General features: G+C 46.9%; 1 protein-coding gene across 1 annotated transcript; it reads right to left on the minus strand.

Annotated features, from left to right (window-relative positions):
• Positions 1-27295, minus strand: NDP (norrin cystine knot growth factor NDP). The gene is made up of 3 exons (XM_029931010.1): positions 26918-27295; positions 11479-11880; positions 1-1352 (listed from the first exon to the last, which is right to left on the minus strand). The coding sequence occupies exons 2-3, from the start codon at positions 11650-11652 to the stop codon at positions 1125-1127; spliced, it is 402 nt and encodes a 133-aa protein (XP_029786870.1). The 5' UTR covers positions 11653-11880; positions 26918-27295; the 3' UTR covers positions 1-1124.
• Positions 27296-27388: the final 93 nt, after the last annotated feature.

Genomic DNA, 27388 nt, shown 5'->3' on the forward strand with positions numbered 1-27388 from the left:
AAATTTTGAAGATACTGTCTTTTTATTTCACAACATGGGAATAACTCAAATTTTGAGTCTCAAGGACCAAAATACAGTTGAGCCAAATAGTCAGAGGATGAGTCAGGCTGCCGTTGGGACAGCAAGCTTCACACGGACAAGTGGATGGTGGAGAACGATGCCCACAACATGGCTAAAGCTATAGCACACCCACAAATAGATTCATACTTGGTTGTCTAATTTGCATGCATGAGTAGAGTGCATTCTCCATGCGCTAGTACATATATGCCTTTTTCAAAGTCAGTGCAGGATCCGTATTTGTGCGGCTCTTTAGATGTTGGCTCCCTTACACAATTTCACCAGGAGTTATCTGCAGGAGCCTTCAGTTGGCCAATCCCTTATGCCACCTTTACTTCCCAAAAGTCATTTCGGCATAATATTTGTCGCTTTCAGTAGCTTCTGCGTCACATAGGAGAATCCGAGTGTTAGTTATTTTAATGTTGGTTAGCAGGCTGCAAGTGGGCCTGGCTCTGGGCATCCACACGCTCGGTGCCCGCAGTGTGAAATTGGTAACTTTTCTCAGGGACGGCAATCTGAGACCAGATGACAAGATAAAACCCAGGGTAAAACCAAAGCCAGAAGGCATCACAGAAAGAGCGGGCCTTTTCTGCTTTCCGGGGCAAATGCTTCCCCAACGCACCAAACTGCGACAGCCTGACCCACGCTGGCATGGGGACCCACGTTCCCCACTAAAGAATGCTGTCGTGCTGAAAACCTAAACAGCATTCAGCGACAAGGGCGGGGGGGGGCGGGGGGAGAGATGCTTGAATCTGAAAAGGAACCAAAAGAAATTGTACGAGGGAAAGGAGATGGGGATGGGAACCAAATTCCCAGAGCATCTCTCTCTCTCTCTCTCTCTCTCTCTCTCTCTCTCTCTCTCTCTCTCTCTCTCTCTTTCTCTCTCTCTCTCTCTCTCAGCAAGCATGGAGAGTCTTTATTACTAGAATATGCAGAATCCTGTGGGAATTGCTGCATCTTTTTCTTTCCTCCTTAACTCTTGTCTTGCCAGTCCTTCTCCCTGGCTGGTTGAACTGTCTCGGCGAGGGACAAGGTTGTCCCATCCAGAAGCCACTGAGCGGCAGGTCTCAGGAGCCACACTCCTCACAGTGACAGGAGAGAATGTACCGGTAGGTGGCCGTGAGCCTCATGCCCCCGGAGCAGCGCAGCCGCAATGCTTTTAGCTTGGAGGTCTGGGGCCGGCAGCAGTGACAGGAGGAGCGGAAAGGCTGCTTGAGGACAGTGCTGAAGGACACCAGGGGCTCAGAGCGCGACGCCTGGCTGCAGTGCCCCTCGCACCTGGCCAGAAGCACCATCTGGGGAGAGAAGGGAAATGGTTACCCTGTGGGGGTGCCCAAACCCCAGCGGGGCCTTGCAGCTTTCTGACACCCATGGATGGCCCCGTTGGCTGAGGGTCCAACTCTGGCTCAGGTCATGATCTCACGGTTCGTGAGTTCGAGCTCCATGTTGGGTTCTCTGCGGTTGGCACAGAGCCTGCTTCAGGTCCTTTCTCCTCTCTCTGACCTCCTCTTCTGCTTGCACTCTTTCTCTCTCTCAAATAAAAAGGAAGAAAGAAAGAAAGGAAGGAAGGAAGGAAGGAAGGAAGGAAGGAAGGAAGGAAGGAAGGAAGGAAGGAAGAAAGAAAGAAAGAAAGAAAAAGAAAGAAAGAAAGAAAGAAAGAAAGAAAGAACCATCTGGCAAACTTGTTTTTAAAACGTCAGCACTCAGATCCCATCTCAAATCAACTGAATTAAAATCCTTGGGGACAGAGCCCCAGCTGTCATGGGTTTCAAAGTTCTTCAGGTGATTCCCAAGTGCACAGAGGGTTTGGGACCACTGCATGAGGCCCACCACCATGATGGGCAAATAAAAATGCAGGGCGCCTGGGTGGTCCCATTGGTTATGTGTCCAACTTCGGCTCAGGTCATGATCTCACGGTCCATGGGTTTGACCCCTGCATTGGGCTCTGTGCTGACAGCTCAGAGCCTGGAGCCTGTCTTCAGATTCTGTGTCTCCCTCTCTCTCTGCCCCTCCCTTGCTCATATTCTGTCTCTCAAAAATAAGTAAACATTTTAAAAAATTGAAACAAGAGAATGAAACAGAAACAGGGTACGTCTGGGCTTATATACACTTCTGGGCTTATATACACTGAAGGAGCCTGAGATTTGCACAATCACATCTTAGAGTCATTTATGGCAAAGTAACCGTCTGACCATCACCATTTCCAAAGGTAGGTTGGGATGACAGTAAACCTTGGGCTGAAGGAACAGAGGCTGTGTGTTCTTTATAGTGCCTCTTTTTTTTTTTAATGTTTATTTATTCTTGAGATAGAAAGACAGAACATGAGTGGGGGAGGGGCAGAGAGGGAGGGAGACACAGAATCTGAAGCAGGCTCTGCACTCTGTGCTTACAGCACAGAGCCCGACGTGGGGCTCGAACTCACAAATCCTGAGATCATGACCTGAACCAAAGTCAGATGCTTAACTGACTGAGCCACCCAGGTGCCCCTACAGTGGCTCAACCTGGCTTTAGTAAAAAGTCTTCTTTAAGAATCTAATGAAAAGTACCAAGGTTATCCTTAGAACAATGGGTGTAAGCACACACTCAATATTTTGCATACAGCTCACTGGGATGGAGTAGAAGCTCATTTATGTCTCCATACACAAATCCCGGAATCCTGGGACTGGCAGTCAAGGGTAGGGTCGGGTGGGCAGCTTGATTTACTAAGAATTAAAAAAAGGGGCACTGGGGTGGCTCAGTTGGTTAAGCATCTGACTCTTGATCTCGGCTCAGGTCATGATCTCATGGTTTGTGAGATGGAGCCCCGCATCAGGCTCTGAGCTGACAGTGTGGAGCCTGCCTAGGATTCTCTCTGTCCCTCTTTTCTCTGCCCCTCCCCCCTCATGCACGTTCTCTCTTTCTCTCTCAAAAATCAATAAGCATTAAAAAAAAAACAATTAAAAGAAGGAAATGGCCTGCTCATCTTTCTGTAAGGAAGACAAGATGACTTCTGGTAACTATAGATGATTATCATCATTATCGAAGAAGATGCTTGGGTGAATCCAACAACAGGATATGAGGTACTTGGAAGCATCCAACTGGGCTTGATGAAGTTGGAGTAGGACCTATTGATTTATTTTCTCTGAAAGATCACAGAGGCAGAGTGGAAATGACAGCTATACGCCATCTTGGTTTTATGAAAGCTTTGACGCCATCCTGCCTGCTCTTCACATTGATTGGCAAAACAAACAGGATCTGAAACAGCTTTTGAGAGATTATGCCATAAATCAGCAGTACACGGGCCAGTCTTTGGTGCCCACTCCATCCTTCTAATAAGAGGGATTCCAAAGGTCTTCCTCAGGCCCTTCTCCCCGCACCTGCCGGTACATGGGAAGAGCCCTCTGACGCCTCGCTTAGGAGGTTTAAATGTGCTCATGTCTGGGGCACCGGGGTGGCTCAGTCAGTTGAGCATTCGACTTCAGCTCAGGTCTGATCTCACAGTTCACGAGTTTGAACCCCACATAGGGCTCTTGCAGACAGCTTGAAGCCTCGAACCTGCTTTGGATTCTGTGTCTCCTTCTCTCTTTGCCCCTTCCCTGTTTATTCTCTCTCTCTCTCTCTCTCTCTCTCTCTCTCTCTCTCTCTCTCTCAAAAATAAACATTAAAAAAAATTTTTTTAATGTGCTCGTCTCTAATGCGGGTCATCTATTAGGCAGATTAAGCAATATTTAGAGTTCACCTTCCCAAACGGAAGTCTTCAGAGATCCAATTTCAGTCCAGATGAATATAGTAAACCTGTGTCAACAGATTTAATTCAAAGGGGCACAGACATGGTGGCGCAGTATACTCAAATGATGCAAATGCAGGTGAACTGAATGTAGACCTGGAATGACCATTGAATTAGCAGTGTCTATAAAATGACCAGGTGAGCAATGTTGGGCCATTGGTAGAAGCACTAACCTGACCGTGATTCCACTAAATGTGTTCGAGGGTCTCATGCTCTACCTTCAGCTCTTTCTGAAGGACAAGAACTCCAGCACTGAAGACCCTGACCACCTCCAATGGACCCATCTCTCTCTGGAGCTGGATTTTTGAGCAAGGAGAATGCACAGACATGTCCCATAAACACATTCAATGGCTTCCTCCAGCCTTCAGAATAAACCCCCAAATCCTAAAAGAGTATTAAGACCTTCCATGACCTGGATTTCACATCTTTCCAGTCTCACTTATAACTAGTAACTATTCTCATTGTCATCACCCACTCCCTGTTCTGATAAAGCTTAATCAGTTAGGAATTCAGGGAACTGCCCTGAATTTCCCTGCTTCTTGCCTTCCCTCATGTCTTTCCGCTCTCAGGAATGCCCTTTCTTTTCAGCTCTGCTTCATGAAATCCCAACTATCCCCCATTGCCAAGTTCAGATACCCTCTCCTCGAAGAAGACACTACAAAACAATATTTGGAGCCCTTGACGGTCTCGGCATATAGATCCCATCACAGAGCTGGAAATGATATAAAAGTCTAGCTCCGTTTTATGAATGTGTGTTGGAGAGGTACGGCCTGAAGCTGGGAAGGTAAGGTCGAGAAACGAGTGGGCGTTATGGAATGAAAGGGATAAATAATCTGCTTTCTCACCTCTTCCAAGCCAGAGCTTCTCAAACTATAACGTGCCTGTCAATCAGCTGGGGCTCTTGTTAAAATGAAGCTTGTAATTAAGTAGTTCCGGCTGAGGCTGGAGATTCTGTGTTTCTGGAAAGATTCTGGTTGGTGTCGGTACCACTCACGTCCACACTTTGCGTAGCAAAGTGATAAAGTCTGACAGGTTCTGCACTAGATGGGTCACTAGATAGCAATCATTTAGCCAATAGCAGTAACAGTAGCTAACATTTATAGAGTACTTACAACCTTTATAATCGCATTTCCTCCTTGTAACATTCCGATGCTGAGGTACTATTATTATCTGGACTGTTATTACAGAGGAGGAAACCAAGGCTTTAGAAAGTTTAAGTTGCCCAAACTCACATATCAGGTGAAAAGCAGAGCTGGCATCAAACCCGGGTCTGTCTAAAACCACCCCCCTGGTTTAAATCACTATTATGTCCTGCCTCCTGATATTAAAATGTTTCCCGGACCCATGAGCCAACTCACACCCTTCTTCAATCTGCTTTGACCTACTCCTGGGATCCCTAACGATAGCATAGGAGTCTGAATTTTTCCTTATGAACTTCTTGGGATATAGCACCACCACTTCCAGGCTTATTCAGAGCTGACTCGTGAAAGGGCACTCTTAAATAACATCTCCCCCACAATTAAGACCCTCCCCCAGTTCCATCCTCCAGTAATCTGGGGACTCCTGGCGACTCCCACGAATTTCTTGGATGGTACCACACGGTGTCTAGCTCCTTAACCAACTCACCCTTCCGCTCAACAAACCGTTGCCACCTTCAAACACCAGTTCACCTGCCAAAATCCAGTTTGCGGCCAATGCACACCCCTCCTGCCTGGGTGACTTGGCTGTGTTTTACTAACATGGGAAGACTCCTCTGCACTTGGCACTTAACGGCTCTTAACAGAGCATCTGCACTGCTCCTTCATGAAATCATGAAATGAGCTTCTTTTGACAACAAACCCACATGCGGTTCCACCATTAAAGGAGAAGATTTTAACAGTTCATTATTGCTCACGACCTTCTATTGACTCCTGTGGGTGACAGATACACGTGATCTGCTTTTGGCGCCATTTAATTTTTGCTCTCTTAGGTTCTCTAAACAAGTGGCCTGATTCTAGGAAGCTAGGCAGCTTCTCCTTGATGTCCCCTCCCCCCATTAGAGTCACTTGGCTCCAGCTGGATGTGGTCAGTTCCTTCTAATACCAGCAGAGCTGTGGGGTTCCCAGAATTGGTCATTGACGGGATCCTTCATATTCTAATCTGATTTCCATGGGCTGAGGCTAAGAGTAATGAAAGGTAGTTGGATAATAATAACAGGAGAGCGATGATGATAACATATAGCATGTGTCGAACATTTATGAGGCTCCAGGCTCCGGGCCAAGCCCTTCACACGCAATCTCATTCTTAACAACCATCTCAAAAGGTAAGCCTTCCCCATTTTACAAACGAAGAAATGAAAAGGCTGAGGGTGAAGTCCTGGCCTGGAATCACGTGGCTGTTTAACGGAGGGTCAGAATGCTGAACTAAGACAACATCATTCTTGAGCCCTCCGTCCTAGCCATGATAGTCAGCCTATCAAGCCCCTGTCAACCTCATAGGTTGCTCAAGGCGGTCATGGGCAAGTTCAGCCTACACTGTGAGGGTTGTATCCTGCTGTGATTCCTGGGTCCCCACCAAGGATTGCCCTTGGAGACTGGCCATACTTCTTGGGCAGTTATGTCTCTTGCTATCTTCTGAGTGAGAGAAAACCTGAACACAGATGGTTTTCATCACTCCTTATTGAAAGATTCTTACGGTTGCCAAAGCCATGTTCTTCCTCTGTTGTGTGGAACACCTGTGAATGCCTGGCTCAGGCCATGACTGACTAGGTATCTTCATCAGTTTCAGAATAAAGTTTCAGATGGGGCGCCTGGGTGGCTCAGTTGGTTAAGCATCCAACTCTTGATCTTGGCTCAGGTCATGATCTCACAGTACATGAGTTCAAGCCCTGCATTGGGCTTTGCACTGACAGTGCAGATCCTGCTTGGGATTCTCTCTCCCTTCTCTCTCTGCCCCTTTCCTATTCTCTCTCTCTCTCAATAAGTAAATAAACTTTAAAAAAAAAACTTAAAAAAAAAGACTTTGCACACAGAACATCCTATGCTAGAATAGGACTTTGGTTATTTTGCCTCAGTTAAGTGAGAAAACTTTTTTTTGTGCCTTTTTTTTCAGCAGTGAACACGACATACCCTTTATCCTCCCAGCACCTCCCATTTCTGCCCTCCCCAGCATCCCAGTAAATGACTATTCAGCTCATCTCCAGGCACCCAGGTCAACCCCCAAAGGGTCTGTGCCCGGCTAGACCCAGCTGAGGGTGTCAGCAAGATAGTAACCAGAGGGACAAAACAACATGGGGAGTGATGGAATCCGGTCCCCTTCGCTCTGGTCACAACTCAAACTGACACGAAGCCTTTGCACAGAGAGCATTTCCCTTCCCTCTATCCCTCATTTGCTTAAAAGCATGACGACGGTAAAAAAGAGTTGTCTTCTTTTCCCCCTGATTTTGGTGACTCCAGGACAGGTCACGGGGCCTATGCATAGAGGGCAATCACTATAAAAATCATTCCTTAAAAAAACAGAAAAACAAAAAAACAAAAACAAAACCAAAAATCCTGGGGCGCTTAGGTGGCTCAGTCGGTTAAGTGTCTGACTTCAACTCAGGTCATGATCACACAGTTTGTGGGTTCGAGTCCCACGTCAGGGTCTGTGCTGACAGCTCAGAGCCTGGAGCCTGCCTCGGATTCTGTGCCTCCCTCTCTGCCCCTCCTCCATTCTCTCTCTCTCTCTTTCTCAAAAATAATAATAAACATTAAAAATACAAAATAAAAAAAAAGAAGTCCTATCTCCCCAGGAGTTGATTGTGTTATAAACTCAGTATTCCGGACCCTATTTCTTCTCCCACAGTATGTGTTTCGTGGGTGGTCCTAGGAGAGGCCCGGGATCCTAGCAGCTCCTTCCCAATCCTGAGGCTTAGCCCTTGGCATGCCAGGCCCCTTCGCCTCTGGGAATTTTCTCAGGCTTTGTCCCCTCGAGTGTCCTTCTCCTTGTGCCTGTGCTCCTCCAGAGCTCAGACAACCATCTGCTCCGGTCCCATGTCCCTGCAGGGCCATCTCCCGAATTGCTCAACTCAGACTTCACAGGCCTCCCCTACTAGCTTGTTTTCCTGAAAACCCTCTCCCTGGCTCACATCCAGAACCTGCTCCCCAACCTCCCTCCACTACCGCCCTCCTCCACTCACCTGGGAAGGGAGGTCAGACAGCAGGATCTGTCGCTCTTCTCCTTTGATTCCCACTCTTAGCACCCAGTGTGGTGGCTTACATTTACTTTGCTCTTCAGCACACTCCCCCCACCCCCGCCAGGTTTCTGTGCTAAACAGGAACCACAATGAGGTTCGTTTTCCTAATCCTTTAAGGCTGTCCGAGTTATTGAGGTCTTAGTAGTGACTGAAATAGAAAAGTGAGTCTGAGCACCTGTCCTGTTTATAACTTCATCATCAAGACCACGACATCATTTATTAACGTCTGTGATATGCCAGACCCCGTGCCGAGTGCTTGGCAAATATCATCACCAATTCCCATCCATACCCCACCTTCACATAGGCAGCATTAGCTATGTGGACAGCTTCTGTCCCCTAACCACTGACCTTCTGTCTGTTTGCTCCAGAGCCTTTACTCAGAATTCTTTCAGAGATTGTCAGTGAACTTGCCAGTCCCAGGATCCTTTGTCCCCAGTCCAAGGTCTTGTCATCCCTGAAAGCTACCAGGCATGTCCTAATCCGTGACCTCACTGACCTCCTTGCTGGACCGTGGTGGCCAGTCTGGTCTGCCTTACTCCATCTCAGCCCTTTCCTGAATTGTTAGGCGGCAGGCGACAGACCTCTGGAACTCAGGACTGAAGGGGGGGGGGCGCGAGGGAAGTGGGTAGACAGTCTCATGGGAGGCTCCCAATATTATTCTTATTTTCTAGACACATTGCTGAGTATAAATCATTATTTCCAGTGGCTCCAAAGCTGGGCCTGGACTTCTAAATAGTGGCTTCTCCATTCTACTAGCATTTCTCCAACAGGATGGTCCCAGCAGTTGAAAGAGACACACACTGTCACTCCAGGACTCAATGAGCAATCTATGCTGAATACGTTTTTAAGGTTTCCATTTTTCCTACTGGTAAAATGGGATCGCTAGTGCCTTCCAACACGGGTGTGCTGGCAATGATTAGATCATGTGTTATGAGATGCCTTCCCTCCCTTGGGCCTGGCTCACACTGTCCCGTTCACCTGTCTTCCCAAGGCCAGACACTGGATAAATGTAAGTTAGGAAGCATTAACAATCAACAGGCAAACAGTAGCCATGTGTCTAGCAAATAACAGTCTTTGAGCATCAGGTGGAGGGATACTTTTCACAGAGAGGACAGATTTAGCCCTGTCTCCTCCGTTGTAAAAACCCTCGGTGGCTGTTTTCTAGACACAGGCTAGAGGTGTTATCCCGTGTCTGTAAAGATGAACAATTTCCTTAATGAGATCCATTAGAAAGAAGGTCAGCCTGAGTCTGGGAGCGTCAAGAATTATAGAATATTTAAAAAATGAAAACCTTTTTTTTTTTTGTTCCTGGACATGTAGAGAAAATCTAATCCAGAAAAGGTCTGGGCGATTCAGGTTCTGCCAGGCATATTTTAAGGCCAAGAAAGAAAGGTTTATAATTACAAACACCATTTACATAAAATCATTGCTATATTTGAGATAGTTTGGGATGTTTGGAAACAGATCGTTCCCATGAAATTACAAACATTTCTGCTAGGATCACAATTTTGTGCTATTTACTATGGCATTCTGGAAGAAACAGACATGTACCAAGGTAAGCTAACGTCTGTGTCTGGGAATCATGCTGAAGCACCGTGTGTTGGCTCAAGTTCATGACATCTCTTCTTTGACCGCCCCCCCCACTGAACTAACGTGATCATTGCGTGATCATCCATCATGTCACCAGATCTTTCCAGATTGTTTTTTAGTTTCTAGCGATGCTCCTATTTCCCTGTTCCTTCCTTTCATCACATTGGCATTTTCTTGGAAATAATTTCAATTACCATCCTCCCCCTTTTTAAAAACTCTTGATGATGGAGAACAGTTCAACAGGGGGAGAGATCACCCGTGGAGTAAGAAACACCAAATACTACTGCTATTTGTAGAGGGAGTGAAGCAGAAGCTAATAACTGCGCAGGTTCACAATTTTTGAGCAATCACAGTTGTAAAAATATGTCCCGACCTTCCCCCCACTCAATTTGCTTTAGTTTTTTTTTCCCTAAGAAGGAATTGCAGCCTTGCAAAAATTTATCTATTTACTCCTTTTTTTTTAGTTCTATAACTACAAATGAGAGCCAGAAGGCTGTTAAGTGGAAAGTCTCTATTTTTTCCCACAGTCCTAGATCTTATTAATATAATGGGCAAAATGATTTAACTCAAATTCTGATTCCCCCAAACTAAAACAAGCCATTACCATTGAGGTGTAATCAGAGAAGTGATGGAAATTTTAAAGGCAGACAGAAGTCGTTATGTTCTTAAATGGAGGGTAGAGACATTAACTTATATGGTCTTAATTCTCATGGTTGATATTACCCAAGCTTCTTAATTATACTGGTAATTTAAAAAATACTTGCCATATGAGAATGCTTAAGTGGTTTTGGCCTCAGGACTACAGTGAATATCTCTGAGGTTGGGCTTAAATGGATTCTTATTTACCAAATGTGGGCAAATTTCATTCATGTGACTGTTTGGGGGCAGTGAATGTCGTGAGATTTTTCAGTCTGAGTCTGTTCTTCGCTACCACGTGCCTCCCTTCTGGGTGGTCCAGGTGGCCGGCCACTCTCGGTGGCCTATGAAGCATGGTATTCCTTCACATGCCTTGTCACAACACTGAGACATTACCCACATAGGTTGCCTCCACAAAAGACCATACGGCCTACTCCAAACAAGAATGATTTGGATAATCCAGGTAAGAGTTGATAAATGATCAAATTGCCATTTAGCTTTTGAAATCATTTTATCGTAAATGTGGCAGGTGGAGAAAGGCGAAGTACCTTTTGCTGCACAATCATATTTCTTGCATCCGTTTCCTCTTCATCGCCAGTGAGAGTAGAGGGAGTTATGATAACCTGTAGATACCACTTTTCTTTTTTGTTTTTTAAGGTGATTTATTTCTTTTGAGAGAGAGAGAGAGAGAGAGAGAGAGAGAGAATCCCAAGCAGGCTCCGCACATCAGCGCAGAGCCCAATGCGGAGCTGGAACCCATGAATGGTGAGATCATGACCTGAGCCGAGATCAAGAGTCAGATGCCTAACCGACTGAGTCACCCGAGTGCCTCTACCCTGCTCTTCTTTGCTGATAAAGAACACTACTGCTCATAAATTTCCCAGCCAGGGATGAAATGCTCCTCTCTCACTGGTGTTTCGTAACAATTTTATCGTAAGAACCTTCCAGCCTTTCTTACTGACTTTGAGCAGCCTGCAAGGAGAGAAGCTGCCCGGGTATGCACTTGGTTAATGAGGCAGCGTTACTGACAAAGGTTCAAAGCATGCTGGGAACCCCTAAAAGCATGAAAAGCATGATTCTCCCACAAGCCCCATGGGCCAGCCATCTAGCTCAGGCTTGGGCTACGGTCATAAGGCCTCCATCCCCTGACAAAGGAATATGTCTTCTTTCCCGTCTCTGGGAAGTAATGCCACCTTCGCGGAGTTCTCGGTCTTACCTTTGAGCTACACTTGTACAATGGGTGACTGATAGAATCGACATAGTGGTGCCTCATGCAGCGCAGAGGGTCCGAGTCGATCATGAACGAGCTGTCCGTTTTGCTGTCTGTATCTCCCATCAGCGCCAGCAGGGAGAGCATAGAAAAGGAGGCAGCGAGTACATGATTTCTCATTGTTGTAAGGAAAGCTTCTCGGAAGGAACAGTAGAGGGAGGCAGAGGACTATAAATGGGAAACGCAGTTTCCAGAAGGATCTAGTTCCAGAAGGAACTAGGATCCAGTTCCTTCCCAGCACAGGGCAGGATCTGGCCGAAGCTTTCTGGTTGTCATGGTCCTTTGTGTGCCAGAGTTTGGTCTTACTCTTTCCACTTGCAATCCATCATCACCATATCGGCTGCACAGCTGGAATGAGAACAGAAATGGTTTTCCCCACATACATTTACCCAGAAAAACGAATGGAGCCCAGGAGGCTTTGAGGAGAATTTTTCCATGTCATTTTGGGTAAAGAACATTGGTTCCCAGAGTGCCATTAGCACAGGCTGTCGTTCATTCTCCCCACTCCCTCCCCGTGGCTCATGCCACATGTTCAAAACCATTTGGAGGGTGGACACAATGGTTTCATGAAAGCACATGTTGACTTCAATTGCCTGAGTCCCGTGTTTCTAGGAGCAAGAATAGTTTGAAGTCATGGTGAAGGTTACACATGTGGTTCTGGCCACGGTATAGCTGAATTGGGTGGTCTCATCCCCATCACCTGCTGGTGGGGGTGGTGGGAAGGTCTATTCAGCTTCTCAGAGAAACGAAAGAGGCTCCATTTTCATTTCCAAGTCCCTACCCACCCACACACCTAGTTTTTCACTTCTGTGCTCTTGGGCTCATCCTGTTTTGGTTTGAAGCCCCGTGCCACCTGGCATCAATGACAAAGTGCATCTGAAATGCACACTATGTGAAATGGCCTCCAGTGTGGTTAAAGCAGCACATGAGTCTTCGCCAGAGTCACATGTTTCTGCAGGGGCTCTGTACCCTGAGCACATGGTATCATTTGACCAAGTAAGCGGTCGTCAGAGCAAAGACTTAACAGTACAATGGGATTGAGGTGTATAGGCTGTCTGGACGTTTGCCTTGTTCTTTTAACTCTCTACTCCTTGGACAAGGGACTGAGGTCCTGAGGTTTCCCCATAGCACCTCACTAGCCCTCCTCCACATGGCCAACGTGGGTGCTTTTTATCACACCTGATGAGAAAGGATCAAAACTATTTTCAAATTTTTAGGAAAACCAGGGGGGGACCTGTCATTACCTCCCAAACAAAAGGAACATGACAACTAAAGCTTCAGAAACACTTTCACAAGGTATTTCAGATAAGAGATTGATTATTTTGTTCAGAGTACATTTTTTTTTTAAACTTCCTACTCATGGCCAGTCCAAACAAATAGGGCAAAGGAATGATAAGATAGAGATTAGAAGTTCAAGTCCTTATAAGTCAATTAGTTGACCCACACAGCCTCAGTTGTCTATCTTGTGAGTGTAGGGTGAGGGATCTCAGGCTGAAAAGGGTGTGTGACAAAAATCCATTTCAGAGAACAGTATTCCTAAAAATGCCATCATCTCATTGCGAATGTTTCTGGGAAATTCTATAGATTGCAGTAAGGGCTGGGACCAGTAATGAGGAGGCCCCCTTGGGCTGGAGTGCTGCCGTTGATTATCTGGGAGACCTCGCACAGGGCATTTCAACTGGTCTTGGCCCCAGTGTCCCTTTCTATAGAACACAAGAGTTGGAAAAGATGGTGTCTATGGTCCCCTCTTGCTCTAAAATGGCCCTGCCTGATACTCTTGGATTCAGTCACCACCATCTCCATAGGTAGAAAACAGTCCTAACGTTAAGATCATACCTTCATACAACTTTGTACCACGTTCTTTGATGAACATGCTAATGGCAACATCTCATTAAAATTGATCAAACCTGGGGTGCCTGGGTGGCTCAGTCGGTTAAGCTTCCGACTCTTGGTTTTGGCTCAGGTCATGGTCTCGTGGTTTCATGAGTCCAAGTCCTGTGCTAGTAGTACAGAGCATCCGTGGGGCTTTCTGTCTCCCTATTTCTCTGCCCTTCCCCACTAGTGCTGTCTCTGTCTCGCTAAAAATAAATAACTAAACTTAAAAAAAATTTTTTTTTTTGCTCAAACCTGAGCCTAAAGCTCCAAACTGGCAAAGAATTCCACAGAGCATTTTTTTAAAATTTTCTTTTCAGCTGCACATCACACTAAAACTCACCAAGACTTCACCTCAAAGAGCCAGAGCTTTCTTGGGTTCAATATTCAGAGGCTGCTGCATTACTGACCATTGCCTGAGTTTCAATATGACTATATTATCCCGAGTGGTTATCTGTCTCTTTGAAGCCTTAATTAGTCTCAAAAAAGGAATTTATCGATTTCTCCTTTTACCACTCCACCCTACAGATATTTCCCCCAGGAGTCGGTGGCAAAGGGATGAAGGGAAAGGCAGACATTCCAGACCTGGCCCTCCCTCCCCACTTCCAGCAAATTCTCTTCAGGGCCATGGCCGGGAGGTATGGTTAAATGAACAAAACACATGAAAACCCATAGCGCGATGGTAAAAAGAAGCAAACAATATCCAATAACAAGACGGTATATATGTGAATGTCAAGACCCAGCTAGTCCAATTCTGAGAATGCCCGTGAGATCACACAAGCATATGCCTGTTCACTCCAGCGTTGGTTGCTGTCATGGCATAAGGTTGGAAACTGCACAAAATAGCCATCATCAGGGCACTGGCTAAATATACTATACGGCATTCATATGATGGAATACTATGCAACTGTATAAAGAAGGATGCGGAAACTCTACTAATTTGCGTGTGATAAAAAATATATATTTGTGTTCATTTGTATTTGTACTGACTAGCTCTGGAAGGGTAATCAAGAAGCTATACGATGAGTTATTTGCAGCAGCGGGAGTATCGATATGAGAGAAAGACTTTTCACTGTATATATACATATATTATTTGTACAGTTCTGAACTTGTAAATGGATTACGCATCCAAAATTCCATGAAAAAATTACACTTTATCTTTTCAAAACTTGGCTTAAAAATAGTAATTAAGTTAATGGATGCTTATTGTTTGAGCCAGTTTGAGTATTTTAGTAGTACTATATTTTTTATTTCTTATAAATATTGGAAGACATGTTAGTCTCTCTTTTAAAAAAAATTCCTTTCTCAATTTTAGAGAGAGAAAGAGAACACCAGTGGGTGAGAGGGGCAGAGGAAGAGAGAGAGAATCTCAAGTAGGCTCAGCATGAAACCTGATGCAGGGCTGGATCCCAGGACCCTGGGATCATGACCTGAGACGAAATCAAGAGTGGACGCTCAACCAACTGAGCCACCTAGGAGCCCAGCTAGTCTCTTTTCTTAGTCAAATATCCTTCCTGATAGATCCTTTGGTTTTTAAGCACTACTGCCACCTAGTAGCAACATCCTGAATTGCAAGCACAGTTGAATTTTTTTCTTTGCCCTAGAAGGTAAAGATACTTTTTGCAAAACTATTTTGCCGGTGAATACTGTGAAGTGTATAACGACAAAGGGATACTTAACATCGCACAAAATGTAACTTTATTATCTAATTTTCTCATTAAAGTTATGCTGAACCCCAAAGTAGTAATAAAGATAAAGTATAAAAGAATGACAGGGAAAATGTTGCTTTACTGCTGATAAGAAATACATGTTTCATTTCCACACACTCACAAAGCAATATACTTTTGGTTCAGTTTTCACATGAAACCCCAAAATAAGAATGCAAGCAGCAATGTACATATGCCACGGAACTCACAGAGCTCTCAAAATATAAAGGTCAGATTCTCGCAACTTAACATTCAGATTTTTGCCTGAAGCGCTTAAGCTGAATGAACCCACACTGTTGTGTTGAGGAAGGAATAAACCTAATGCTCCAACAAAGAGTGCTGTTAAATCTAGTTGTCCTAAGGCCGTGTTGGTGGCGTGTGCGTAGGTGAGAAGTGCACACGGTGCCAGGGGAGGTTCCTCAGGAAGAGGAACGTGAACATGAAGGAAATTTACATCACCTGAGATCCCTGATTTTTGGCAGCCTGGCAGCAACCAATGTCTGTCTTGGAGGAGGTTGTCATTTCTCTCAAAGTTAAATTAATTCCAATGTGCGTGCTTGCTTTCTTTCTTTCTTTTTTCTTTTTCTTTAAATGTTTTTTAATGTCTTTATTTTATTTTGAGAGACAGAGCAGAGAGCGAGCAGGGGCGGGCAGAGAGAGAGGGAGACATAGGATCTGAGCAGGCTCCAGGCTTTGAGTTGTCAGCACAGAGCCTGAAGCAGGGCTCAAACCCACGGCTGTGAGTTCACGACCTGAGCCAAAGTCAGATGCTTAACTGACTGAGCCACCCAGGCGCCCCTTTTCTTTCTTTCTTAAGCCACATAGCATAAGAAATCAAATGCTGCCCATCAAGACTTAGAACCTCGGCCCGGCCAGTGATGAATTGAATGAGAAAGCGACTCTCTTGCTGAATTCTGTAGCTCTGGGATTGCCCCGTGCTCTGGGTACAGTCTCTGAGACATGGACTTGGCGGACGTACAGAGCCCACATTCTCGTCCCTCCAATGTGGAGCCTCTACAGGCAGGAGAAGCACGTAGGCTGGCGTGCCCGACTTTGGAGCTACCCTCCAAACGATACCAGTGGAAAAGAACAACTGGTGCCCAGATTTCCCCACCTGTCATCCTCGGGTGAGAGATGGTGTTGTGTCCACAGATCAGCTCACTCTTGGGCTGACCTTCTGCCTGGCAGAGGCCGAAGTGTTGGTTTCACGCAAGTTATTCCGGCAGCAGGCTAAGACAAGCTGTGTGTGCCAAGAACAGCCTTATTCTTGCCCTGTTTGCCAGACGAGGGAGGGCAGTGCTTTGGTATCCATATACCCACCCCGGCTGTTTCCAGCATTAATATATGCAAGTAATGCCTCCTGTGGCTTCTTTCTTTTCTTTTTAATTTTTAAAAATATTTTTATTTATTTTTGAGAGAGAGAAAGAGACAGAGCACAAGCGGGAGAGGGCAGAGAGAGAGAGGGAGACGCAGAATCCGAAGCAGGCTCCAGGCTCTGAGCTGTCAGCACAGAGCCTGATGTAGGGCTCGAACTAGTGAACTGAGAGGTCATGACATGAGTTGAAGTCACATGCTTACCTGACGGAGCCATGCAAGTGCCCCTCCTGTGGCTTCTTTCTACAATTATTTATTTAGCACACATTCGTAAAGCACCTACTATGTGTCTCTCCTTTTGCTCTAGCAGATAACAGTTAAGGGTCCGGAGGACAAAATAGGGCCTATTCTGGTGCCTTCTTCCAGCTCACTGCATCTACAAGCAAAGAGGCTTGGCCTGGTGTTTCCTGGGTAATTTTTTGCATACAAGGATCAGCTCCCTTAATATCTAATTCATATCCAACATGCACTGCATTATTTCTAAGATCAAGTTAAGCAGATAGAACATCATGACTTCGGAATGGCATCACTGTAACAGACAGAACGATTTGATATTTCTTATCATTCAGAACAACCCTGGCGCCTGGTGGCTCAATCGGTTAAGCGTTCGACTTTGGCTCAGGTCATGATCTCACTGTTCATGAGTTCAAGCCCCGCATCAGGCTCTGTGCTGACAGCTCAGAGCCTGGAGCCTGCTTTGGATTCTGTGTCTCCCTCTCTCTCTGCCCCTTCCTCACTCGTGCTCTGTCTCTGTCTCTCAAAAATAAATAAACACATTTTAAAAAAATCTCTTCAATCCTATCAGGCATGAGAAGGCAAAGATGGCAGAACACACAGCCTCTCTCAAAGGAACCGCCAAAAAGAAAAAGAAAACAGTGAAGTGCGGAAGAAAGTTTGCCACGAGAAAAACACATCACACCTAGGCTTTTCGAAAAGAAAGAATTTGAGGTCTCATCGGAGAGCGTGAAGTGCTAAGTAGCCCCTTCTCAGGAACTCAAAGAATTCCAATTGGATCTAGTCAACCAGATGCCTTGGAGAATAAGTCAGATGCCTCTTCCCAAGGCACTTAATTTATAAACTGTAAACAGCATGTTGGATTTTATAAAGCATCCCATGCGCTCAACGAATGGTTTTTTGATATTATTCCCATCTGGCAGCACATCAGTAGGCAGCCAAGCAGTCGAGCCCGGGCTGACCCCGAGAGGCAGTGATATGGAGTCTGGGCAACCACAAGGTCACTGGGGAGGGTATGGTTCACGTGCCCCTGTCATCTCACCGTGTCTATTCTCCAGTCCGGGGTGGGGGGGGGAAGGGCGTGAGAGGCCATTCCTGCCTCCACAGTGCCACCTTTGGAGAGAGAAGGAAACTTCTTTGCAAGTCAACAATGGTCCTCCAGTCTGGGATGGGACTCTGTGTTCTCACAACGTGCATTACTAGCCGAGCGTGGCCAAGGGCAGCAAGGGCGGTGATGGAGGAAGAAGAGTGATGGGAGAACAAGAGGGCGGGAGACCTATAACCTGGGAAAAAGGCAATAAATCAAGACCCCGTAGGAGCATAGGGCACAAAAAAGAAGGACAGTGAATAGAAGGGATTTCTGAGGATGAGCCAAGTGTCAAGGGGCCCCTCCTGGGTGTGTGTGTGTGTCCTTGAATTAAATAGTTGTACTGTCTGGGGAGGGACTGGTGTGAGAGGACTTGACCTTGAGACTTGACCGAAACTTAGAAATCCTGATTTTTGAGATATCCAGAGGAGCCTTTCGGTGTTATTCAAACTCCCACTTACCTACAGCTTTCAATTCTTCTTCCCCAAACCCACTGCCAGCCTGGGCTCAGTGTCCCATGTCCCTGTGTTTTGCACTCATCTGTTAGAAATATTAGATAACTATCCCACTGCATTCTGAAACCAGAAGAGCATTTTTCAATTTTTTTTAAAATTATTTTTGTGAAAGAGCCAGCATGAGCTGGGGAGGGGCAGAGAGAGAGAGGGACAGGGGATCCCAAGCGGGCTCTGGACTGACAGCAGCATGCCCAGTGCGGGGCTGGAACCCCTGAACTGCAAGATCATGACCTGAGCCACAGTCAGACGGTCAACCGACTGAGCCACGCAGGCGCCCCTGAAACTGGAAGGGCATTTTATCGTTACTTGCTCTGCCGGGAGGATGGTTGATCTGAGGAGCCTCAAGCTCTGAGCCCGACCCTTCCCATCATTGGCTGTGTGATCCTGAGCAAGTCCCTTGCCTTCTCTGGGACACAGTTTCCTCATCTGCAAAATGAACGGACTGCTCTAGATGCTGGTGGGTTTCTATCCATTTTTCACATTCTCCAACTCTATCCCAAAAGCAATACTTCTGCAATACTATGGTAAGAAAGGGTTCCTTTCTTACTCAAGAAGTTAATGATTTCAGGAACATCCAAACAAGTGGTAACGTGGGGCCTGAAGCAAAACCGGGGGTCAAATCATAAGAATTTGCCCCTTTGAGGAGGCCATATTGGTGGCCATACCAACTATAGTTATACATTAATAATATGCTGTTCATAGTAAGTGGCCGGCGAGGATATTGAACCAGTCCCTACGTCTCTTAGAGCTGTCTTAAAACTTGCAGTGTTTTTTTCCAGTCTCCACCAAATGGGGAGAGGAGAAAAGCTAATGGCAGCCAATCATGGGACAAATGGTAGATGTCTTTCTTTTGATGACGGTGATATAAGCTGAGTTCAACCCTCCGACACTTTTCCTGGGAACGACCTTATTCCTAAACGGAGCTTGAGTCCCAGATCCTCATACTCTAGTGGGGCCATCTGTGATCCTCTGGTTCAGGATAGAAGAGGGACAATTGGTTAGAAGTGCCGCCTTCTTGGCAGACGCAAACTGAATAAGGTCCTAGCGGTCAAGAGCAAGGCACTCTGCTCGGTAGAGAGAGGTACATTCCTGAAGCCCTGGGTGGGGACTTGAATCTAAAAGAGTTGCCCGTTGGCTTTAGCTCTTGGATCCAGTGCTGGGCTTCTGTGGGCTTCTATAGTTTCTATGGAAAGACAGTTCTGAGTTCTTTACAGTTGACATAAACTCACCGACGTTTAGAGTACAAAACCTTTTGTAAGTTGGAAGTGATGAAGTCTGATTAGCCGTGTGTCAAAAAGCATGATATGGTTGAAGTCTTTCCCTCTGGGGGGTTTGGATTACTTGTGTAAATCTACCATTCCACTGGAAGCTGTGGCTGATATGCTGTCAGAAAATGCTTCGGGGTGGCCTTTCATCGGGACCACGAATCAACAACAGCACCAAACATGGAGCCCCTTTCCTTCCTTCCATCAACAGGACATGAAAACAGGGAGAGCTGAGCAGAAGCCATCAACTAACAGAAGAGAAGGAGGAAGGATTTTTTTTTACATTTGAAATCCGCCACTGCCCTTTCAAAGATTTCCCATCGCCCAATTTCAGAGAGGGAAGCTTCCCTACATTTCACCCACTGCTTCCCAGGAAGGGGCTTTCACATGAGGGGTGAGCCCACTTCTACCACTTACCTTTGGAAAGAAAGCAGAAGAGTTTGAGATACCCAACCCAGGGTATCTATATATACCAACTATATAGATACTGTATACTATATACCTGCCCGAGCAAGAATGTCTGCTCTCCCTAGGGAAAAGAAAAGGTGGCCAGGTGTTCTGGGGACCAGGTGCTGATGCAATCTGATACACACTCTGCCGCTGGAGGGCTGCCTTTGGTATGGCCTTCGGGGGAGAGAGGTGACCAATGTTAGCCCAGGGCATGGACTTCCTTTTGCCCTGGAGCCAAATGAGTATGTTGGCTTTTCTTCAAAGTATCCAGCAAAGCGTTTCCAAGGCTGCATTTGAGTCTCCTCACCCGCAACAACGTTTTGGAATGGTGGGTAGTGATCTCACCTAACAGCTGTAGAGCCCTTAGTTAGAAATGGGGCCTTCAACAATGGGACCAGCTCACTCTTCCCAGGCTCCATTCATATGGCTTTTTCTGCCCAACAGTGGGATTTTGAATACCGAATTCAATCCTCTTGCAATTCTCTTGCAATCCGCAACACTTGCGTATGCGGACTCCTGTCAAAGGGGCAAGGTGAAAATAAAAACACATCGGAGTACATTTTTCTATCTGGCTAAGAATTCTGAACTCACTGGGCTGTCAGTTTTCCCTTTGTGTCTCTGCTTTGCATAAACTCTGCACACTACAGCTAGAGCATTTGATTGTCAGTTCGCCTTGAACAATCCCGTTCTGCTGCCTTTAGATTTCCAACCTCAAAAGAAAAATCTAAATTCTGAAAAGGAGTGATTTTCCATAGTTTGAAGGAAAAAAAAATCACAGAAATGTATCAAGTCCTAAAATATCGTCTTGTGTTTAAAAAAAATCGGACTTTGATTCTTCACGTCCATTTTAGGCATGTATGTGCCTATGTTTTACTGAGAGCTGAGGATGGGAGATATCTTTTTACTCGAAGAATTGACCTCCTTTTCTTCAGAGTTCAAGCCCCTCTTCCTGAGAGGGAGCAGGTGAAACTGAAGGAAGCTTCTTTCTCTGACACTGTGCTACTTGAAAATGCAAGGTGGCAGATTTTGAACATCACAAGTAATCCTTCCTTCTCTTTTGTTACCTCTCCCGGGTTGGGCCGGCTCCCTACTTTTATTCCCTGTTGATGGCAGGATGGAAAGGGGCTCCATGTTTAGAGCTATTGTTGGTTTGAGGCACTGCAAAAAGTTCACCCCTTGAGCATTTTCCGACAGCTCATCAACTTTCATGAATGTATTAACCTGCTACCCTTTCATTTTTAAAGGATACTGCAATTGGTTGGATCCCAGCTTAAAAGGAAAAGCTGGGCTTGAGCCAGGCCTTAGAAGAGAGAAAATTGTCTGAAAAATTCTTAGCTTTTGCTGAAAAACAAGGAGAGAAACCCATCTACTGCAGACCTTCTAGAAACGAGTTTAAAACTACTCGGCAGCGTTCATGCGCAGATTTCGACATGAGGGTGACACGGACCCCCAACTGGATGAATTCCTGATTCTAAGCACTGGGGGTAGCTTGTCCACTGAAGTTACCCATTCTTTGAATTTTCTGAGTCAGCACTCTTTCTAACAAGGAAGTCGTTGTTCCGGACCGCGAACCCCATCCAGGGTGTTACATTCTGACGACTGAAAATGGGTCTGGGGGGTGTGACTCTCAGCCACACAGACTTGCCCACCAGGCTGGGAGCCCCTCGGCTGCAGGGGACGGTAAGCATGAAGAGCACCCAGCAAAGTGCTGCCAGACACAGCAGAAGAAAGCTTTTGCAGATGTGGAGGGCAGCTGGCATCAGAAATAATGCCATCGATACAATCATCCTCAGAAACTCAAATGCTGGGGGTGGGGTGGGGGGAGTGTGAATTTGCAGCATTGCAACCTGCATGCCAGGCCAGGGCTCATTTCCGTACCAGCCTCTCCCACCGCCCTTGCACACACATGGGGCTTTCGGAAGGCCTCCCCGCCCTTTGTTTTCTGCCCGAATCAAACACAGAAGCTCATGGTTGCGGATCTGACGGGTGAGGAGTGGGTATTCCAGGCTGGAACGGTGCCACTGGCAGGGGCGGACAGGAAAATCGGAATGCTCTTAATGTCTTCCCAAAGAAAACCTTTGATGGACAAAAGAGTGGTTGTATTTTTACCCTCTCCCTTCATGCTGCCAGGCGTCTTTAAATAGATCCTCTAGCCGAGGGACTTGTATGGAATAATTCATATTAAAACCCAAGAAGTGGCAGAGGAAGCTTCTTTCTTCTCTTTCTTTCCTTTCTTACCCCCCCCCCCTTGTCAAGCGAACAGGAAAAGACTCATTTTCATTCAGCTGTGTTACATTTCTCCTTTTGGGTCTTTTAATGAACTTGAGCTAATTCGGAAAGGACTACAAAACCCCCCAGGAAAAGAAAAGGAATAAGAAACTGCATCCTCGATGGCTCTTGGATACCTTTTGGTCCCAAAGACATTAGCAGCATCCTTTAAGGACGCTTTTAAACCCATCTTTTAAGGGGTGGCATGAGGCTCTTAAATGGGCATGCCTAATTGAGAAGTCCGGTGCCTTCCATTTGCAACTCATAAACCAAACAGTTGTTCTGCTGTTAGGAGAGAGAGAGAGAGAGAGAGAGAGAGAGAGAGAGAGAGAGAGAGAGAAAGAAAGAAAGGAAAAGTCTTCCCATGTCCCCGGCTGCATGCATTTTTAGTTCAGCTCCAGCTAGGGTCCATTTCTTCCCTCTCTCTTTCGCCCAACTGGGTTTCCAAAAGACATTCAGGCCTGCGCTAGCCAAACGAAAAACCCTGTCTGTCCTTCTTTTTCCTTGGGAAGGGAAGGATGTGGGAAGGACAGAGAAAGAGGACGGAGTGGGGCCCAAGATCCAGGGAGCTTTGTGTCACGCCACTTGTCCCTGAAACAGAGAATAACCACATTTCTCTTAATGTGGGCCGTAGTGCATCCAGGCGTTCCCAGAGCTGTCCTCCCTCCCCCCTCCCCAGCCCTGTGCCGGAGATGTGCGGGGTCACAGTGATGGTATGCTGGTCCCTGCCAGCGCCAGCCCGGGGTCACCCCAGCCCTGGGCTCTCCACCGCCGGAGGGGCAAGGCGAGCCCTGCTCCTCTCTGCCAGTGCGTGGTTCAGGCCCCAGGGCTCCAGAAAGCCCCCTAATCGTATCAGCCTGGCGGAGCTGCTGCCAAGAATGACATTTTGAGAATACTATGAAGATGGGGAGACCTCACGGGGCTGCTCGCCCCGGATGGAGCAGGACCCAGGCTGTCTGGAAAATCCGGCAGGGTGGCAGGGCGAAAGAGCAAGCTCACAATGGGCCGAGCTCAGGCCCAGGGACAAGGGGGCGGGGTGCGAGCGGCGGAGAGCGAAAGAAAAAAAATAAAAGCCACATGCCACCCAGGAAGAATCCAGGGCAGGCGGGAAGGAGGTGGTGGAGGAAGGACTTGCAGGAAACAAGTGCCCAGACGTGGCACTGCCAGTCTAGCTGGATTCTTTTCTGAATTAGATTATACGAAAGAAAGCGGGGAAATATATAGCCTGCCAGCTGTTCAAAGGCTTACAACCTTGCTTTTATTGTCCGGGTAAGTTGGTGAGGTGGGGCATCAGAGGAATTCCAAACATACCAGCCCCGAGAAATTTTAATATGTTCCACAGTGTCATACACAAAGAGGAAATGACAGCTGATCACAGCCAGGGCAGGCCGCAGCGATCCGGGCCCTGGAGCTCACCCACCCTGGCGCGGCGGCACAGACCGCCTCCTCTGCTGTGCTTCAGCACTTCTGTCATTCCACCTGCCTCCTCATCCCTTCTGTCCCTGCTGGCCCAGCCCGGGGGGGGGGGGGGGGGGGGGGGGGGGGGGGGGGGGGGGGGGGGGGGGGGGGGGGGGGGGGGGGGGGTTGCAGGGGGCTGGGAGGAGGTGGCCTGGACAGAGCAGCAGGAGTTGAGTGTCATGGGAAGAGGTGAGGTTGGCCTTAGAGGCCGCTGGCCAGGGAGCCAGAAGAGGCTGGCTAGGGTGAGTCAGGCACCCCAGGGAGTCAGAGGCATTTTAATCCAACCACGGGGGCTTATCTGCTGATAAGGCCTAAAATCAAGGACTCTGGTGATGCTGTTTTCAGGGTGGTTTGGGGGTGGGGTTTTTTTGTTGTTGTTTTTTTTCCTCCCCCGAGTTACCTCCCCAAGCTGGAAAACAAAAGTCGGCCGCCTTATTTCAAAGGAACACCGCGTGTGGCTCTGCCTGGGACCTAGGCTTGGAGAAACACTTCCGGCCAACTTCTTCCCAGGGGCCCCTTGAATTTAGGCCAGACCTCAGAGGTCATTGGTTTGGATCCTGGCGGGGAGAGGGGGGCGGGACTAGTGAGCGGCAGGAGACAGTGGTGGTATCTTCCTCCGGGCATGTTTTTAATTCAGTGATTCATCCAGTGGCCCTGACTAGGTGACTCACAGCCGTCCCTGATAAAGACAGCACGTGGTCCTCTCCAATGTGTGCTCAAGGGAGCACAGAAACGATAAACTGCCCCCTTTTCCAGGCTTCCTGTAGCCAGGCGGGAAAGGTCCGGGCCTTGTTGGCTATGAGTGACGCGTACCCCCAGATTGGGTGATAGTGGCCTCAGGGAAACCCCTTCATCATAAATGGAAAGAAAATCCATTGATAAGCGACAATCGTTTCAAGTTAACCTGGGTATCAGCAGATATCGGAAATCCCTCTTTGTTACAAGGAAGTCACTGACCTGTTTACCTGTTGGCAAAGTCCATCTCAGTCCCCAAATCTAACTGGAGAGAGCATCCAGGCTGAGAATGAGGGCATGGGACAATGCCTCATTCACCTTTGCATCCATCAGGACTCGTGCAATTTCTTAAAGGGCTGATTGAATGAATAATTAACCAATAAGGATAATAGCACTTGAATCGTGAGTCCTTAAAATCTGGAAGAAATGGCCAGCCACCATTGGTGGCTATGATTCCGAGAAACACATTTTTCAAGGGCCCGGGAAAATAAATGAGTTGGAAATTGTTAAATGTATTGAAAAATGATTTATTTTCCCCTTGACAGTGTCACTGGAACTCGAATTAAGATTGAAAACTCCACAGGCATGTTTTCATCTGTGGGCGTTGGCTGCTTGGTACAGAGTCGGTCAAGAAGGCCTCTGTCAGTTTTCCCTTTACCTGAACCAAACGTATTGTAAAGTAAATGCTGCAAACCTTTGCATTTTGTGTTCAGACATTCTCATATAATGACCCAAATAACAGTAGAAGAATATTGTTTCCACTCAGCTTGATGGCTCCATTAACATCAGCAGTTTAAAAAAAATCACCCTAAAATTGCATAGCGATAGAACCCATAGTATCTTTCCAGGCTTTCTCCAACAGTGAATATCTCAAAGTTGTAAATTAACTCATTCGGAAGCTGCATTTTCACTCAACAGCACCCGTTAGGCTACTTATTAGAGAAGATCAGGCAAGTTCCCCATAAACTGAATAGGACCCTAAAGTTTACTTTCAGAAGCCACACTAGTGAGGAGGAAACGGGCAGATATTTGCATCTGGTCTAAAAGGCACACTCGAGAAGCCTTCTGCAGTCCGCACTGTACGTGGCTGACACCCACAGGCACGCCGCGTTGCAGGCGTCTCTACGTTCTCAAACTCCCCAGGTATTTAACGGTACAGGTTGGAGCAGTTTGCCGTTGCCAGCTCCTTGTAATGAAAATACACTAACATTAGAAACGAAGAGAGGGTTTCACAACACCCATATCTGTTATTAATGACAGTTACAAATGACAAGGGAGTGGGACCCCATCTCGCCAAAGAGCTTCCTTCGCTGCACCTGAATCTCACTGGAGGAGGGAGCCTCCTCTTTCGTGCAGGTTTATCTGGGCTCATGAATTACAATGAGCCTCAGTTACAGCGCGTTCTGAGTCATTAACATTCTGTACACAAACTTCCCGTCCCCCAAGAAAGAGCTATGCCCAGGCCTCCTACAACCCGATTGTTCATTTAAAGAGAGAACTTGCATTCAGAAGGAGCTCCAAAGAACCCTCCGAATATTCCTCAGGTGTCTGTAGGAGTCATTTCTACAGGTCCTGGTCCCTGCGCTGCCAGTGAGCATCCTTTCTCGCTCACCGCTGGGACAGGGCAGCATCGGTCAAGGGAGCCGCAGGGACAAGCTGACTACTAAAAATAACCCTTTGCGATAAGGCCAAGGCAAACAGCATGCATTTCCTCGGACTTTTTGCCCAATCAAAATCCTATAGTAAAAAACCCGTCCTTCTCTCTCCCCAGCGCTTCTAGCTGCGTCTATGGAAGCGAAGTCCTTGCACGTTGGGAGGAGAGTGCAAGGAAACAGGATTCCTGCAAAGCGTGACACAGAAAGCTAGAAATAAATGTTGCCTATTGTTTGAAGTCATTCTGAGCACTCCGGCGGAGCCCTGGCAGGAGATCAGCAGCATACAGAAGTAGTAATAAAAGCAAACAGTGCGCTTTTAAACTCGGAGGGTTTGCCCGCCTTCATAGTGCCCCCATTGTAACAGGGATGAGGGCGGTGGGGAAGATACTCGGGCTCCAAGAATCCATGTCGCCCAATGCTGCTTCCCAGCCTCCTTTCGCCGGGTCAAATATAAGAACCGTTACAAAGTTCCATCGAAATGCGCAGAGTTCGAAAATAAAATCTCTTTCGGTCAAACCCAAAGGGATTTTTTTCCAGCAGCCTCTCCGTGAGGCTCCCAGCTCGGTCGCAGACTTCAAAGACCCGTTCATTTAAAAAAAAAAAAAAACCCACAATGCTAGCATGCTACCGATTAATGCAAATTCAAGTAATGCAAATTTAAGTGGTATTTAAAGGTTGTCTCTTTGTCTGAGAGGAGGATGAAATGGTCGGTTTGGAAAGAAGCAATTTCCTAGGCAAGCCGTCAGCGTTTGTTTTTCCTGCTTACCTTGGGGGAAACGTAGGGCTCCTTTCTTCTCAGACTTTTCTGAGAGCTAGAAAGAGGTCCTGTTACTTCCAAATGCTTTTGTTCTTCTGTCCCTCTGTCACATGGCTTGCCTTTTATATTTGCAACACACAAAAGTTAGGACTGTTGTTTAAGCGACACAGGGAGAGAGAGAGGCAGAGGGAGAGGGAGAGGGAGAGAGAGAGAGAGAATGTCAAATGGAAAAGTGCCATTGCAGTCATATATCAATCAGGCGTGCGGCCGCAGCAGCGCACTAGCAAATGGGAATGCCACGGAAATGTGAGGCGCTCCTTATCGGGGACTCGGCCACTGCCCACCGCTCGGCTCCCTTCCACGGAGCATCTTACGATGAGATGGGAACAACACAGAAGAACAAGGGCAAGGGCGAGGAAGTTTCCACACACCCCCCCCACCCCCTTTTGGAATAACAAGAGGCTGAATGAATATTCTGAG

The sequence above is a fragment of the Suricata suricatta genome, chromosome X, assembly GCF_006229205.1.
Source record: "Suricata suricatta isolate VVHF042 chromosome X, meerkat_22Aug2017_6uvM2_HiC, whole genome shotgun sequence".
Lineage (NCBI taxonomy): Eukaryota > Metazoa > Chordata > Mammalia > Carnivora > Herpestidae > Suricata > Suricata suricatta.